At 31.7% G+C, this 18,337-nt stretch overlaps 2 protein-coding genes across 2 annotated transcripts; one reads left to right on the forward strand and one right to left on the reverse strand.

The window, feature by feature from the left end:
• The first annotated feature begins 2,234 nt into the window (after window positions 1–2,234).
• Window positions 2,235–10,320, forward strand: LOC149898368 (uncharacterized). Its single transcript, XM_090115303.1, has 17 exons — window positions 2,235–2,364; window positions 2,680–2,827; window positions 3,209–3,378; window positions 3,620–3,759; window positions 4,409–4,556; window positions 4,678–4,842; window positions 5,582–5,718; window positions 6,262–6,335; window positions 6,740–6,827; window positions 7,439–7,501; window positions 7,647–7,705; window positions 7,961–8,017; window positions 8,337–8,412; window positions 8,773–8,902; window positions 9,283–9,498; window positions 9,819–9,936; window positions 10,215–10,320. Exons 1-17 carry the CDS (start codon window positions 2,235–2,237, stop codon window positions 10,318–10,320), a joined length of 2,025 nt encoding a protein of 674 aa, XP_089971429.1.
• A 195-nt stretch (window positions 10,321–10,515) lies between these two features.
• On the reverse strand, window positions 10,516–17,151 carry LOC149898369 (uncharacterized). The gene is made up of 6 exons (XM_090115251.1): window positions 17,034–17,151; window positions 15,629–15,838; window positions 11,743–11,844; window positions 11,406–11,551; window positions 10,997–11,223; window positions 10,516–10,819 (listed from the first exon to the last, which is right to left on the reverse strand). Exons 1-6 carry the CDS (start codon window positions 17,149–17,151, stop codon window positions 10,516–10,518), a joined length of 1,107 nt encoding a protein of 368 aa, XP_089971377.1.
• Between the last annotated feature and the right edge of the window lie 1,186 nt (window positions 17,152–18,337).

Here is an 18,337-nt window from a genome sequence, read left to right on the forward strand (position 1 = left end):
GAGTGCAAAAATGATAGCAGACGAAATAATATCAGCAATGGAGGCATTTCATACCATCGGTTAGTCTTATTTTTATTTATTTTACATATAATATTTTATGTTATATCTTCGCTTGTAATTTGTCAAAATTGTATACAAATATCTAGTCAAGATGAACCTTAATCCGTAAGAAATTAGTACTATTATAGATTGAACAGCAAACAAGAATTTCTGGAATATTATTGCAATAAACAAATGAATGTCGCTTTAGTGATGCTTGTGGCGCATATCGACAGTATCGATACTTTAGAAAAGACAAACATTATAAATATTAAATTTTATTTTATTTTTCCTTAGCTTTCATTTGTCCAATTTATTTACAGATTTCCCAAAGAGGCTAATTTAAAAGAGAAATGGATAAATGCAACGTGACGAGTTAACTGAATGCCGAACAGCACTAAGCAGTCTAACAAAGGCCACCGATACAGCAAACCTACGGTAGTTCCAAGATTTAAAATAATGCATATTTTCTGTTTGTATTTTGTAAATATAGATTAATACTATTCTATTCCGTTTTTTATTTAATAATAATAATATAAAAAGACGTACTTAGTAGTAATAAACATACTCCAAAATGTGACACATTATACTATACTCGTATAATAGAAAGAAAAAAAAATACACAAAAAATATTTATTTGTGAATTATCGATATCTCGATATCGATAACAAGGCTGACATCCCTCAGGGCATAGCATCAGATAAATATCAAGTTAATGTCATTAATGTTGAGTGACACAAATTTCAACCTTATCTCTATGTGTTGAGGTTCAAAGTTATATCTATTGAAAACTAACGCCCTCTGTTGTTGAGTAGCTGAATGTTTTTCGAATTTGGAATTTCTGTGCAATGAGAAACAAAACAGCTAATATACCTAGAGATGTTATACTAAAATAAACCGTAACATGGTGCGTTAGGGTACATATTGAAATGCTGAATTTATAACCTAAGTCAGTTTTTACTCAAATTAAGCAGTCCAATCAAAGGCATAGTTTACTTGTAGTGTACTGTATAACTATCGGTTTAAATGTGTGGGTTTGGCGACACTGGTTTTCATACTAATTAGACATTACAGCACTTCTATATGTTTTTACTGTTCTGTGGTTCAGGTACACCAAAAATCCAAAAAGTCGTTACACGTTGATGTTTGAAATAATACTGATTGCCAAATCCATTTTAACCCAAAAAGAGTCTTCATTATTTGTTTCTATTAAATAACTTCATTGAAGCAATAGGTACTTTTTACCTGTACGTTCTTAGAAATACAGATGTGACTCAAACGTCGGCAACTGTGAAAGGGAATATTTTTTATTGTTATCTGTAAACACGAATTATTATGATAGGTAAATGAGAATTACGTTAGTAGTACCTATATGTGAATAAAAGATTAGCGAGACTATTTGACGCAAGCATTTGCTTTTTTAGAAAAAAGCGGGAGACAGATAAGTACATAACTCATAAGTAGATCTAACTTCTATTTAGATTTCTCATATCGCGTATAATTTTTGGTTTTGCTATTGCATAATTATAAAACTAGTTTGTATGTACTTACGTGCTATATGCACTTTGCTATAATAATTATATTTCTCATCATAATATAAACAAACAAGCATTTAAAAATATATTATTTCGGTTACTCATTCACCATTGCCTTATCTAAATTGTAAATCTTTGTTATCTCTGTAATCCTCTTTTAAACCCAACCTATCACAAAGGAACCAGCAAAATAAGTTGTTAAATTTACCCCATAGTTCAATGTTCGACGAAATCATTGATACTATATATTTTATAACATACTATTGTCTATTCTACTAATATAGTATTTTGTAAATGTGATAGTGTGTATGGTTGCAATTTGCATACAATATACAAATGCAAACATACGACGTAAAAGTCGACTTTCGACTTTATTGCGACATTTGTCATAAATGCAGATTTTATGTTATGCTTTTTTGTCTGGAGATAGGAAACTAGAACGTGACAAAAAATAATCTAACTTTTTACTGCAATAAAAATATTAAAAAAAATTATAACTCCCATAGGAAAATCCGTTAAGATGCGCGTTTAAATTACTCCTTTTATAAATTCCGGTAGATGGCGCTATATTTAAAAAGTCACATGTATGAACTATAGCAATTTTCTTTTAGTACGCAGGCAAGTAGATATCTACAAACTTAAAAATTAATATGTTTTAAGATGTCGCCAAGCAGCACTGATACGTTAGCAATTATAAGAGAGGAGCAGTTGACACCAGCCGACTCCAACATCGTGCATCAGGAAAAAGCTGATGATGCGCAGGATTTGGTACAAGCTTGTCCTTGTAAAGGTAATATAGAAAATAAAAATATAGAAATAATGTAGATTTCTAAATGATTTCTCAATCGGTTCTGTAGTTTTTGTGATTTTACTACAAATGAATTCGTATACATTACATGGAAAAACTAACAAACATAAATAATATTATTGGCTTCATATAAGTATGTATCTGTTGTATTCACAGAATATAATATTCTACTCTCATAAAAAAAATAAGTAGAAAAAGGGAAGTTGGCATCTTACACCTCTAATGCAAAGATGCGAACTTCCCTTACCTTACGAATAAAAACCTTAGTCAATATGCATAAAAATTCATCATCTACAGGTCGAATAATCCATGACCTTGAAGAAAAACATCATAAAGAAATTCAGAAGTTACTTAAAGAAAAGGAGGAAGCGCTTACAGCAGACTTCCAAGAACGAATGGAGAAAGAAATAAAGCTATTGAAAGATAGATTTGACTATATTTTACAGTGAGTAATATCCAATAAATACTAGGTATAAGGTAGTAGATTAAGATTAGCTAGTATTGTAAAGCTAATGTTACGTCACATTCTTATTTTTATAACTAACTCGCCCTGAATTTGCGCTGTGAAAATTTTTGTAATGATTTTTTTATTAGTTTTTAGTTATACCAGCACTTTCTATAATCTGTTGTTCATTGTTTTTAACAAGTTCTTATTTAGTTATTCAAATTATTGCAAATTCTTTATTTTTATTAGTGCTTATAACATACTTTTTAAAATAATATTTTGTTCTATCAAACTGAACGAGGTGGATTTTAGCTCTAATAATAAAACTAAAACATGTATAATATAAACTTTTTCCAAAATCACTGTACCAAATAAACACAGAAATGAACAAATACGAACCTCCCACATGATGCGGGAAGCACATAGAGAAAGAAAGGAAAAGATATCGGCCCTTCAAACCCAACTAGAGTGTAAGAACTTGGCTGGTCTGATGTTTGTTATGTGCTCTGAGAGGAGAAAAAGCAAATTGGAGAAGTTAAGGATTGTTGAAGGTTATTTCAAAGCTAATATTTATAGTCCTTTTTGATTAGTTATAATATGTTGAAATGAAAAAAATATGGTAAAAAAGGTCATGATAATATGGATTGAGGAGCTTTAAAAACATAGAAACCCAGGTAAATCAAAAATGTTGTCGAGAGAGTTTAATAATATAACCTGCGTTTCTTTTTGTCTTTTGTGAAGGCAAAACACAAAAAAAAATGTTAAAAATCATTTTCTTAATATTTATTTTAGATTACACAAGGTTCATAAACGCCTTACAACACATTCTCTCCGAGAGTCAGGAATTAATTCTAAACCTATCTAGAGGCTATAAAACCGCCGCTAGAGTGGACCATGAGTGGAAAAATAAGATGAACAAGGTTATAAAAGAGGTAAGATATATGCATTCTGGACAAATAATTATATACTTATTTTATATTATGTCTCCAAACATTACATTCAAACAATAAATTATATAATATGTACCTGCAGAACGAAAATTATCGTCAAATTTATTGCATCATCATCGAGGGTATGACGTCATTATTGGAGCTTTTCAAATTCACATACAATAATACTTTGATGACGATACGAATACCTAATTTGATAATAATTTTCGTGCTTGCGTTTCTGAATTGAATGAACCAAAGCATAATCATATAACTATGTATAGCACATACGGTTATGTGATAAAAAAAAAGAGAATATACCTCCACCTTAAAAAGTCGGCAACACATCCTCGGACACGTCTGTAGATGCCTATGGGCTGTGGAATTGCTTACCATCAGGCGATCCACATGCTCGTTTGCCTTCTTTCATATTAAAAAAAAAAAAAAAAAAAAAAATTTAAATACGCGTTATTCAATAGAAGAAGTTAAATAAGTACTTATAAATTTCACAAAATTTTCTAACATTTCATTCAATGACGATATAAATCGTCACTTTTAATGCTCATTTTATGCTTATTTACTCTTTTTTTGCAATTTAATGCTATTTGTTGCTAAATATATCTATTTAAATAATTTATTTTATATCATCTAGTTCCAAAACTTTGTATACCATTATGCGGGTGGAACTCCCGAGACGAACCAATATTTTTTCGATCTACCCTCACTTATGAAAACAAAAGCTCCTATACAAGATGATCCTAAGGAAGATCCTTGTGAAATTGAAGAAAAAAGTGAGGAAGGTTAGTTTTGTTTTTTAGAGATTATATATTTTATAGTAATTGTAATTTGTAAGCAATTGTGGTATTGTAAGTGTAAACTGTAAAGAAACCTATTAATAAATTATACTTCTCAAAATAACAGAAACTGATGTACCACACGAGAAAAATTGGTGGGAAATGCTAGATGGGGAAAACCCACCGTTCATTATTTTTGGTGATATGGCGGAATTTCAACCTCCACAGAGGAGGGAAGTGTTGAAGAATGTTAAAGCAGCTAAAACTGCACCACCTAAATGGAAGGATTATGGTAAGTAATTTATTTAATTAATTATGTTGCATGCATGCATTTCTAAAATAAAACATGCATAAGTGTGCCAAATCTTAATCTTAATCTTATATATAAATCTTATATATAAAATTCTCGTGTCACAATGTTAGTCTGCATACTCCTCCGAAACGGGTGGACCGATTCTCATGAAATTTTCTGTGCATATCGGGTAAGTCTGAGAATCGGCCAACATCTATTTTTCATATGTACCACGGGCGAAGCCGGGGCGGACCGCTAGTACATAATATATATAAATCTCGTGTCACAATGTTTGTCCTCAATGGACTCCTAAACCACTTAACCCATTATAATAAAATTCGCACACCATGTGCATAGTTTAAACATCAAAAACCACGGGCGAAGCCGGGGCGGACCGCTAGTCATGGTATAAATATGACTCACGAAATATGACTTTTATTTATGAGAGCAAAAAAAGAAAGAAAATACCTTGATTTTAATGTTAAAATAATTTAGGCTTTTTACTTGAATTCAAACCGATTTGACAATTTTTATATTTTAACAGACTTGTATTAGATTTAAGCTACTGGACCGATTGACTTGAATTTTGTAAATAATTTCACGAGTATTTTAAATTTTTTACTCCGGGCAGAAATTGGGAAATTTTAACTTCGTATACAAAAGGGTAGTTTTTACTCCAAGCGGGTAATTTAACCGAAAGAATATTTTTGCTGAATATTTTTCGAATATGTATTTGCAGTATTCAGCGATATGTTCCTGCATTCGAACTGTTTGCATCTCGATACAATAAAAGATGAATATGTAAAGCATCAACCCACTGGAGCTAAATGGGAGTGCCAGAATGTACAGACAGAAAGACAGTCGTTTAGATTTGGTGTAAGTTTTTATTATTTAATGAAAATGAAAATTATAATAACGTTACATATATATATCTTGTGGTTTAATATTTTTTCTGGTGAATAAATTTCCCTTTCAACCATTGAGGTATTATTGTATGTAGTACATAGTAACTCAATGCTTTCAACCGACTGTGTTTGTTACTTCAGAAATTTCGACCGGGTGAACCGATCTTGATGATACTTTTTTATTTGAAAGCTGGTGCTTCTCACGTTCTTCTAGTACCTAATATATTTGGAGTAGTCGTGACAGATTGAATTTGGTTTAGTTTCTGTTAAAAATGATTATCGTAGCATAAAATAATAATTATGCCTTGATCGGATGTTGTTTATTCAAATTTCAATGTTCTACCCAACTACCCTCACTTTTCTATAGTATTTTTAGGCTGTGATTTTGTTATCAATTGACTACTTTTATGATTAGGTACAGTATGTTCTGAACACCTTCAAATTAATATTTAACCCATCGTTTATTTATTTTAAACAATAATATTTTTTATTATAAATAAAATAATTTTAAAAGTCAGATATAAGTCACCATCGACCCACTGCCAGTGTGGATGTGCGAGGTACAATGGGCTCCATATTAAAAATTATGTAAGTAGGTAACCTATTATTCACACCTTAGTCCTTAGTTATCGCGTACAATGGGCTCCATATTAAAAATTATGTAAGTAGGTAACCTATTATTCACACCTTAGTCCTTAGTTATCGCTACACTTTAAGTAACAGACAACAGTACCCACTCCACTGTAGCACAAAAATAAATTTGGGCCGTAAAAAGATTGCTCAATCACTATAATATGAGATGTGTTTTTCCTTACATTCTAATACATTTTGCGAATTTGTTTTCAAATATGTATTTTTATAAAATACCAAAATCGTCGCCTTAGTCCATGACGTGACGGTATTGCCATGAAGCGATGTTGAAATTTTACTCTCAAGTCTCAACGCGCTTAAAGTAGTTTCATTTCAAAAATTCAAACTAAGAAATATTTTAGCACCTCAAGCGTATTGCCTCAAGCTATAACAAAAGCTACGTTACTTGGTGCAAGGGATTCTATGGAAATTGCTTCTACTACGAAATTGGTATGATCATATTATTATACAGACTAACATTTTAGAGTTAATGAATTTTAGAATTCTGATGTATGATGTAGATTGCCTTTTTTATATGTTTTTATTTTTATACAGGGTGTCCCACTGTTGGTATACTAAGCTCAAAGGAAGTTATAGTTTTGCATACGCTGAGTACGTAAAAAATACTTATAAATTTCCAGACGCATTCTTTTTTCAAATAGATGAATTCTTAAAACTCCATGCATAACAAGCAACCCGCCCAACTTTGCCACCAGCACGTGAGCTATCGTTTAAGATTGTTTTCATAGACAAAATGCTCACATTAGAGAAGCGGTAAGCGAAGCTAGAGAAGAAAACATGTATTTTCAGGAAAAATTAAGCAAAAAATTTTTGACGTAATTTTTTTTAAAGTATTTTTTACGTCATCACTACAAGTCCCTTCGCGCTTATTATACCAATAGTGGGACACCCTGTATAATAGCCAATAGGTATCAAGTTGAGTGAGAGAACTAATCTAGAATCTACCTACTATTTTTTTTATTCCTGATTTAGTTAGTATCCATGTCATATTTAAATTTCTTAATTATAAATTATAATCAACAAGTAAGAACCTTTTACAGCGAGAAAGGCACAGACAGTCAACAGAACCGGCAAAAGTTGTCTTGAATGTTGGAAAAAGGATTGTAAGTTTAAATTTTCGCTTATTCAATTAATTAAGTACTATGAAGAGTAAAATTACAAAAATATTATACTTAAATTGTTGTCTATAATTATTATTTATCTATTAGCGAGTGTAAAGACGTCTCATAAAACTTGCTATTCACACAGGATTCGCTATTCAGTGAAAATATGAACGAAGAGGACCAGGATGAAGAATTACATTCGAAGTAATTATTTAATAATCTGTATTGTTTGCACGTTTGTAAGAAATAATCGCAAAAAGATTTCACCAATTTTTAACCTTTTTTCACCAGCAGAAAGCTTCTGAATGTTAAAGATTTTTTTTTAATTTTATTAATTATTTAAAATTCATTACGAACTCACTTGGTAACAAATATAGTTTCGTAAGATTATATTGTAAGTATGATAACAATTATACCTTTAGTTGACTATCTTGATAATAATATATTTATTGAAAACAGAGAATCATCGAAGGTAGAGGACGAAGAATATGCAGATGAATCAGTGTCAGCTTTGGGGTAAACTTAATTTCTATAATATATGATAATTCAAAAACAAATCTAAATCAAATACAAAACAAGCTTGTTAACAAAACTTAAAAATATCCATACTCTATAGGTAACTCTAATTTTGTAAGGTTTATGGCCTGTATCACCACTTTTTGATAATGACTCTGATAAGTAACTTATTTTTTGGTATTTTTTTCAATCAAACGAAATTACATCATTTGTCTGATTTTAATTGACAGATACACTAATTATCACATTTCAAGCGGTGAAAGTGGCCATGTTTTACAATAGTAACTAATAATATATTTTTCATACATCGCTTTCACAGGAGCTTACACAACGATAGCATGGATATGATAGCTACACATGTGCCTGACAAAGATCATACAATTCATTATGAAAAGGTAAGATTTTATGAATTTTCCATAATTGAAAATTATTCTTAGGTTTAAAAATATTTATAGCTGAAAATCGAAAAATATTTATCTTAACTTTATAGAGGGGTTCGCCAAGGAACTGCATTGGGTCCGGTATCATTTTTTAAATTGTGTTTGCATTTTTAAGGTGTGTTCTAGTTGACCCTCTGAACTTCGTCTGCTTTCAATAGCATTTTCCTCATTTTTGCATATTTTTTTCATAGATGTTCCGCTCTTTCCGATGTTTCGCCGGCTATAAAATTCCTAGATCAATAGTATCTAAAACCATCCAACATTTATTTAATACGAACCTAATACCCTATAAATAACTCAAAAAATAAATTCCAGACATGTCCAATGGAAAAGTGCCAACGTATGAAGATGGACTCGTTCATACGAACACTACCACCGTATATGCACGCGAATCCGTTCACACACTTTGAGCAAACGTTTGACGAATATGAGCCGTGTACACCTGGTGAGTACATACATACATAACACAACATAGTACATACATAGATATAAAAATAAGTTCAAAATCAATACAGATACAATCATTTACTAAAGATGGAAGTCCATTTGGACCAGCAGATGAAAATGCTTTTAGCCGTTATATATCTCTTTGAACAACAAAGTAATTAATAGTTACCCACGCGCAAAGAACTATTTTGAATTAAAGTGTTTTTAGCTTTATACGCATTTCACTGCAGAGTATTTTGGAAAAATACGGAAAACATACAATAAATGAATAGATGATGACGCGTCTAATCTAAGGATATATTTTGATATTGAATACTTATCTATCTAGTATAAAAGACATTTACTATTTCATAGTAATTCTTAACAAATATATTACAGAACAACTAGAAATCCTCAAAAAGAGGATAGAAGAAAAGACGAAAAAGGAAAAGGTAGATTTCGATATAACTGAAGATAATTTATCCGATTGGCCGAATCCTATAGACGGAATAGCTGTACAGACTTCGGATATATCTCTCTCCCTTCCACCTTGTACATGCAGGGATGGAGAAAAATCTGGATCGTCTGTATCGAGTATACAGAATGTGTTTAATTGTGAGCATTTTGTTGGATTTTCTTTATTTATTTTTTAGGATTTGGTTGTTTGGAACGATTTCATTTAAAGAGAATTGTAGCGTAGCGTAGTGGTTAGGTTTGGTAAAGATGCTACATCACATTTAACTTCGGCAATTGATTTTAGTGGCAATTCAATTTGTCAATTAAAATGCATTTGCTGAGTATCTTCTTTCAGAGTCGCTTTTTTAGTAAATTCTTTTGGTTTCTCTTGTATGGTATTTTGGTCCAGATCTTAACACACATGGACAAATTATGTAATATTTTCCATTTATAATACTAAATACCTCATCTATTTTCAGTGGCGGATTTATTACCAGTTAAAGAGAAGTTGGATAAAATAAACCAAGAATGTTTCTATCATGACGGTATTGACTTCAACAGATTCGAAGTTATTGGCCAAGACAGTGAACACAAAGTGTAAATCTTCTTCGTTTTTTCCTATTTTTTCTGTATATTATATTCTTTCGCTATTGTTTTTATCCATTGCCACCTTTAGTGTGATTGCGTATTGAATCAACAATATTGATAACATCATGATAATCTTCATTCCAATTATTTTCATTAATTATTAAATCATCATCAACAGTTAAAACAACATCACCTTCACGACTTTCATCATCACTGATTATCATCACCATCACCATCATTATCTTACGAAATGATAATTTCTAATGTAAACTTAAATATGTCAACAGTGAACTTAATGAAAGTACCTTCGCTGAAGATCGAGTTGCCCAAATTAAGAAAATTTTGAAACACCATCCCAGCTTATGTGAAATATTCCAAGCCAATATTCGTTAAAATAAATAAAACTAATGTCACTTCACTTGTGTATAACTTTATTTCTAAATTGTACATTACAAATTAAACTAATAAAAACATTATATTATTGACTTAGCTCAAAAAGGCACCCAAAACAAGCAATCAGACAAACATTTCGTAATTTGACAATAATCATTGTTGATTTACAAAATAATATAAAATATTTATTCGCGATTAATTAAAATAGTTAATATTTTGAATGAAATTCATTTTGCTAATATCATTTATCTCTTTTTGTATCGAATTTGCTATAGTCATAACATTATTTCCTGACTCACTATCTATGTACTCTTCGTTATCGAGAAACGCATCAAAGGTTCTCTGATCTATAATTTCTATTTCTTTAAAAACTTCAGATTTCACATTTTCAATTTTAGGTGGTTCTTTTTTAAATTCCTCTGATGCAACTTCAGTTATACTAGGCTTAGATAAAGATTTAATTACGTCTACTTTGGGAATTGGAATTTTAGATTCTTCCAATCTATATACTTTAATAGGTTCTTCTGACTTGGACACTTCATGTTCTACTGCTTTAGCGACTTTTGTAGGCTCTTCTATTTTTTGATCTTTAAGAAACCCATCTATTTTTGGTTGTTTAATAGATTCATCTATCTTCACTGGTTCTTGTTTAGGAGTTTTATTAAATTCCTCAAGTTTAGGTATCTTGCTGGCAGAGTCAGAAGTTTTTACAAGCAGCGGTTTATTCGGTGCGTTCACAATATCATCGAGTTTTGGAGAAGGTGGTTCCGTTTCGAATGAAATAACAAAACTGTTCTGTAACGCTTCTATCTCTTTACGTCTAGATTGTTTTCTTTCCAACTGCTTTTGTAATTCATCTATTCTTTCTTCTTTAAGTTTAATTAATGTGTCAAGATGGTCTACCTGCAAATTGTAGGTATATGATAAAATGCTAAATAATTTTTATTTTAAACTACATAGTGTAATTAGATACTTTTCGTTACTTATTAATAAAAGAGTATTTGGATGGTCAATAAAGTAGACCTACTACTTTGTTCCCCCTTGTACTTGTTGTCACTACGAAACAATATAAATTACATTTTTACCTTTTGTTTAAGCACTTCTATAGAATCCTTCGTATCCTTTAGTTCCTGCTTCAGCGTCATATAAGACTCGTAGCTGACGACCTTCTGTTGGATTGTCTCCAATACACCATTCACTCTTGATTTCACGGGGACAACGAGCACATGTTCTATAAAACATATAATATCCTATTGTATTTTAATTCTTATTCTTTAATTCGATGTCTTAAAACAGCATTTATTCCAGTTTGAAAAAATGACAACGCTATATAGGTCATCAAACGCCATCAATACCTAATTATAAAAATAAATACTGCTTTATACGTCATGGTAGCCAAAGAGGTAAAGAATAAAGATACACCTTCATCTCCACAAGCCTCGTAGTAACTGCCGCCGCTGGAAACATTTTGTTCAGGATTCGTACTCCTGTTCAGTTCATCGTCGTGCCGAATTTTATCTCTCACTGAAAAAACATAATTGAAAACCAAATTACTTACAAATTTTATTGCACTTAAGATTACTTTCAAAAAAATTTCGTTGTAGGTTGAAGTAACACACATATTCCAAAATCTTTTATATTCTCTATATACGATATTTTGCTCAATTTAAGGCTGCAGTCTAGCAAAATTGCGTTTTCAACAAGTTATTTGACAATTTTTTCCCGGCTAATGAAATGATAAACTGAATTTTTTTTCTTGTTTATCAATTAGTGTTATATACGCAATGCGCGTGAATTTTTTCACATTTATAAAGTTACTTTATGTTACCTTAATCAGGCCTTCAAGATAACTCTCTTTCCCCCAAAGACATTTCGAGCTAAGTTTGTGCACTCACTACGTTGCAACCGATTACAATTTACACAATCTGATCAGCGCATTATTATCCTTATATAGTCGTTATTAAAAACTGCTGAATACAATTGCCGAAAAACTTATGATTTTCCTAATTAGAACGTTATAAATTCATTAAATTTCCCATTTTTTGCCTTACAAAATCTATTGATAAATACTGCTAAAAGTTATTTTTTCCATTAATTTATTCGAGTTGGTTGAAGACCAATGAGTATTAATCCTTTAAAAAGTTTTTTTTTTTGAATTTTGATAATTCTTTAAATATTAAAAATATATTTAAAATAATTAGGAAAAATCCTAGCGAATTTCTTCAGTCGCGCTCCTTGGGCCGGAGCGTTCTGACGTGTGCTCTACGCTCGATTTTCCTTCATACCGAAGTGAAAGTTGCTCTACTTCATTAAATTTAATATTTTTGTTAATTGATTATTTTTATCTTAGTTTTATGCAAATTTTCATATTTTTAAACATTTGATTTCGATATGGAAAATAAACGAAAAAAATATGCGTGTAACTATAACTAGAAAAAAAATTATCTTCGAACATAAAGTTAATGAAACCAAATGAATGATTACAAAGGTGATTGGCAACAATTTCTTTATTTTACGGGGTGTCAGTAAAGGGATGTATGTTTCTTCACTACATAGTATAAAACAAAGTCGCTTTCTCTGTCCCTATGTCCCTTTGTACGCTTAAATCTTTGAAACTACGCAACGGATTTTGATGTGTTTTTTTTAATAGATAGAGTGATTCAAGAGGAAGGTTTATATGTATAATAACATCCATTAAATAGTGGAGAAGTACTGTTATTTTTGAGGTTTCTAATGTGATGTCGTAAATAATTACATTGCAAACGCAGGCTGAACCCTACGAGTTTTATCAAAATAATGTACACACACAAGTATTGTACACATTGAAAAGGTCTACAGAAAAGTCCGTGATGGTATATGTCTATCTCTTATGGATAACCCACAATAACTTTTTTTGTCATTTACTTTTTACGACAAATAATGGCTAATTTTCGAAGCGATTTTAACCAATACAACATTAATCCTTAACCAATTAAATACCTTGAATACATTGTTCATTTAATATAGATCTATATGGCCCTTTACACCGTATGATTGAAGTGAATATTTTCGAAGATAATATTACAGGTTTAAAAATTGTGGGACGTAGCGTTTGTGGCGGTACCGGCCGGCCGCCGCGGCCGCGCCATTGCACCCATGCGAAGCATGGGCGGGTCGCTAGTTAAAACTAAAGTAAGCTCATAAATTTTCTTATAATAATGTAATTTTTTTTTGAAGTTCCAAAAATGTTTATTTTTCGTTTGAGAAATACGAAATATAATATAAACTTGTATTGAGAACTTGAACTTGGGACATACGGAGAAAATGATTTGTTTACTCCAAAATTCCAAATATGTCGAGGTGTTTCAATTTTTTCTTCTAGTCATTTTAAACGTAGCGGCATGTTGTTTGATTATTAATTTTGTAACTTAAATACAGGATGTTGGTTTTATCCTGACGCGCTGACAAATTTAGTCCACCATTTCTAGTTTGGTCCACCAACTCTATTTACCAATATTAAAATGAATGGATCATCATCACATCATCAAAACTCAGATGTAATGGAAGATCACAATAACATAGAAAATTCAATGGGTGTTGAGAACTAAACAAACACAAGTAACAAAGATGCACAGAATAAAAAAAGAGGACGAAAACGATAATTCGTTGATGCTTTCCCTTTTCGACGTATTGTTAGGGTACATCACCAATCTGCAAAAAACAAAACTGATGATTCCCAATTGCTGATTAAAAATGAAAAACAAATAATCGACAACAGTGGTGAAAATTTACTGATCACAATGAAACATCCTTCAGTGGTAGCAGATTTACTCATTTATCGGTGAACAGCGTAAAGGAGAGGAGGACAGGAAAACATTATGAATGTCGATGGTGGATTGTATACAGGGTGTAATCGATAAGTATGTGCAGGCGATTATGACGTTATTATTGCAGGTATCAAAAAACTTAAAACTGATATCGAAATTACTTTACCTAATGAGCAAAATGACAATAATAACTTTTTAAAAGTATAACGAGAAATATCTAAAAAATTTACTTTATACACTCCCATATCAAGAAGGGAAAATGGGACTAGTAGAAGTTAAATGTCTAATTCCGGCAAAAGACATGAATGCGGAAGATGCGGTTAAAAATAAAAAAATTAATATTTGAAATACAATGAAAAAAAATAACACTTTTGTCATAGATAAGAATCATGACTATTTTTTCCAAATTCAGGGACAACTAAACGTTGCAGAAGTAGAAGTCTGCTTATTTGCTGTTTGGACTGGAGTGAATCATGATCGTCTAATATTAATTTAGTGAGAAACGTCTTCCCAGTTCAAAATGGAGAAATAAACCATCCACGCGAAGACCGCGCGGACGGAGTCGTGGGCTGAAGCTAGTCAGAAATAAATATCTTTTGTTTTCATTTGCACATTTTTCTATTTTATAATTTTTTACACAAACATTACATTTTTTTTTATTATATACAAAATTTGTTTATCCGTTTTATTAGTGAAACTGAACAACTTTCACTAAGAAACTTAGGTCTAAAAAAATGTAGAGAGTTATGCATTTTGTATGTAAAGCTTATTTTTTTTTTTTATATTTCGTCCAAATTTCTTTGTTAAAGTTGATCAGTTATATAAACATGAAGTTGAAGATATCAATAGAACGTATTCGCAAATTTTGTGTACTTATAAAAAGAATCAACTGGTGTAATTTTCACGAAAATTGTTTCAAATTGTCATTTTAGGTACTTATTACGAATATTAAATTATGCATACGAATGATTTAATTTATAAAAATTAAGTGGAGCAACTTTCCCTTAGTACATTTGTATTATTTACATATAGGATGACAGGATGCATTTGTTTGCACTACTAGACCAAGCCCTTAAGCTATGACGAAGAGCTTTTATAACGACTCTCATTTGCGAACCTATAACAATCTAACCCATTTCTGCTTTCTACTTTCAAATTATGGAAACAACACCTCTTAATACACCAAAGTACGTGAATCCTTATCTATATTCTACACTAATATTATAAAGCTGAAGAGTTTGTTTGTTTATTTCAACGCGATAATCTCAGGAACTACTGGTCCGATTTGAAAAATTATTTCGGTGTTAGATAGCCCATTTATCGAGGTAGACTATAGGCTATATATGATCACGCTAAGATCAACAGGAGCGGAGCCGCGGAGAACAGCTAGTCTAAAATACTTACGAAAAGTTTATAAAGTTTATCCACTATTCGAAAGGGTAAATAAATAACCTTTAAAAACATTAAACCCTATAAGTAGATGTTAGCCAATAGATTCTTACCCATTATCAGTACTCTTTCAATAACCCCAGGTGCACAATTAGCCAGCTGCTCCATAGTATTACAGCACAGGTTTAACTTCAGTTTCTTCAGCACTTTCCTATTTAACGTCATCCAGTTGTTTAGTTTCAACGAATGACTATTTCTCGGAGGGTAGTTGTGCATCTCTACTAGCTTCGGATAGTGCACGCTTAGGATTTCTGCTAAAAGTACTGTAAAGGCAGAAAATTGTTATTTTCATTGTAAATAAATATCAATTGATCCTTATTTTTAACCGACTTCAAAAAAAGGAGGAGGTTATCAATTCGGCCGGTATGTTTTTCTTTTTTTTTTATGTATGTACACCGATTACTCCGTGGTTTCTGAACCGATTTACGTGATTCTTTTTTTGTTCGATGCGGGATGGTGTCGAATTGGTCCCATAAAAATTTTATTCGGATAGGCCCAGTAGTTTTTATTTTATGAGCATTTTTGTCTGTATTTGTAAATGTTGCAAGTGCAAGTTTGAAGTCGGTTGTTTTTAACGCAGTTGTTGACTTGTGTAATGGAGGCACTCGGCAAGCTGGTGAAAAACTAAATTATGTTCTGAATTTATTGATTTTGAACCGAATTAAATAAAGGAGGACGTTATCAATTCGACTGTATTTTTATCTTGTAGCTATAAAATATACAAGTGTGTATATGTTTTGTGTGTAACACCTTTTTGAGTATGTACCTACTCATAACATTAATAATAACCAGTTTTTATAGAAGATGGGTTCAATGCCCGACGTATAGGACTGACCAATTATTTGCGAAAATTTGTGTTTAGCAATTCATTCTAATGCCTAACTTTATCCTATAACTTCATAAATACTCGCTTATGTAAAATTAATGCAACAAGCTGCTACTGCAATAAAACCTTAAGTGCTTTTGTCTATATAATTATGTACCACAGGCGAAGCCTTAGGGTGCACTCACACACATCAGTCACCGTCAAGTCACCGATGACTGATCGGTGACGGTTTGTGTACGTATCCACAAACACCAGTCACCGTCATGTTGTCCGTCAGTCACGTCGCCGGTTTGACTGAATCATTGAACACATACATCAGGTTAGTGAGTGATTAGACGTGTGTCACGCTAGAGAACATGTAGCAATTGACGGTAGCACGACGCTGACTGAACTGAGACGTGACGGCACCGGGTGAGTGGGGATAAAAGTATGATACATGTATGGAAAGATTATTTGACGTGCCTGACCGGGGACGTCACTGATAGATTTCGTGCCGGCGACTGTCGTGTGGGAACAGAGTCATACTAGAACTATTGATACATATTTTTTTTTAATCCTGTCCGGTGACGTGCCGTGACGGTGACTGATGTGTGTGAGTGCACCCTTAAAATTATAAAATATACAATAGGTACCTGCATCAGAAAAATCCCTGTTAATTTTCTTAGTTGGTCGCGATAATTTAAAAGTATCGACCCAAGCTAGAACTGACTCTATCTCGGATAGCGGTATTGGACTTTCTATAGATGACATTTTGTATTAAAAATATTTATTTTTGTAGTTATAATTTTATTATCAATTGATTGCTATACGTTAAGAATTTCGTGTGTCGTAATGCCATGAAAATGATTTTGACAGTATGTCGCCAGTAGTATATTTCCAGAGGGCTCAAAAAGATTTTATGCTAAACAAACCGATTTACAATTTCCACAATACCTACCAATTTTTTTTTCATTTAACAATTTTTTTACACTATGCGTAGTTACAAACCTTTAAATAAATAATTAATATAATTATCAAGTAATAATTTGCAGTTTTAGGGTCAATTATTTACAAATACGAATTACCTAATTGATAAACTATCGTATTAGCACTGACACAAAAACTATAATGAGTACAAATCAACACACCCATAGCCCATTTAGTGTGTATTTAGCGTTAAAGCAATAAGCAATTCATTTAAAATATATACCAATAATAATATAAAATTAAGGTTTTCTTGGAACGGACGCGGCAAATTGAGCGCGTCATTCTGAGAAAATAGCTTTCTATTCGCCGTTACTGCAAAATGCAGTCATTTTGTTTATGACCGTCGATTTATACATGACACGCTCGCAAAACTGTAAATGTAAACACTCTTGATAATAAGTACTTACAAAGTTTCTAGTACCTATTTTTCAAAACCAGAGAAGAAAATTATTAAAAAAGAGCGTGTGTACGAACACACGTGTCAGAAGTGAAACCTTTTTTGGCAAGATTCAATGATACCAAAATCGTCGCCTTAGGTACTCAATGACGTGACGGTATTGCCATGACGCGACCTTGAAATTTTACTCTCAACACGACTAATGAAGTTTGACTTCAAAAAGCTCCAAAATTCTGGAATGTTGGTCACGTTGCTCTGAAACAATTACGATAATGGACCTTCAAGAAAAATAACTACATGTCCACTAATTCCGGCAAAGCATTCGCAATAAGTACTTATTTTATATGCTTGAATATGTGGACGGTAATGACCATTTCGCCTGTTTCTTTTCTTACTCTGCCTAAAAAATGATAAAAAAGTCTAACTCTACGATTCCCAACTATTGAAATAACTCGTGTCGTTTAGGAATGTTGTAGCTCACTGGTGAAAGACTTTACCAAATTGATTCAATAGTTCCGGTCTTTATTTAGTACAAACAAACGAACAAGAAAATGTTAGTATAGCCGATGTAAC

Source organism: Colias eurytheme, chromosome 23 (genome assembly GCF_061535395.1).
Source record: "Colias eurytheme isolate Ceu_HAF_F1 chromosome 23, ilColEury1 Martin Lab GWU primary, whole genome shotgun sequence".
Classification (NCBI taxonomy): domain Eukaryota; kingdom Metazoa; phylum Arthropoda; class Insecta; order Lepidoptera; family Pieridae; genus Colias; species Colias eurytheme.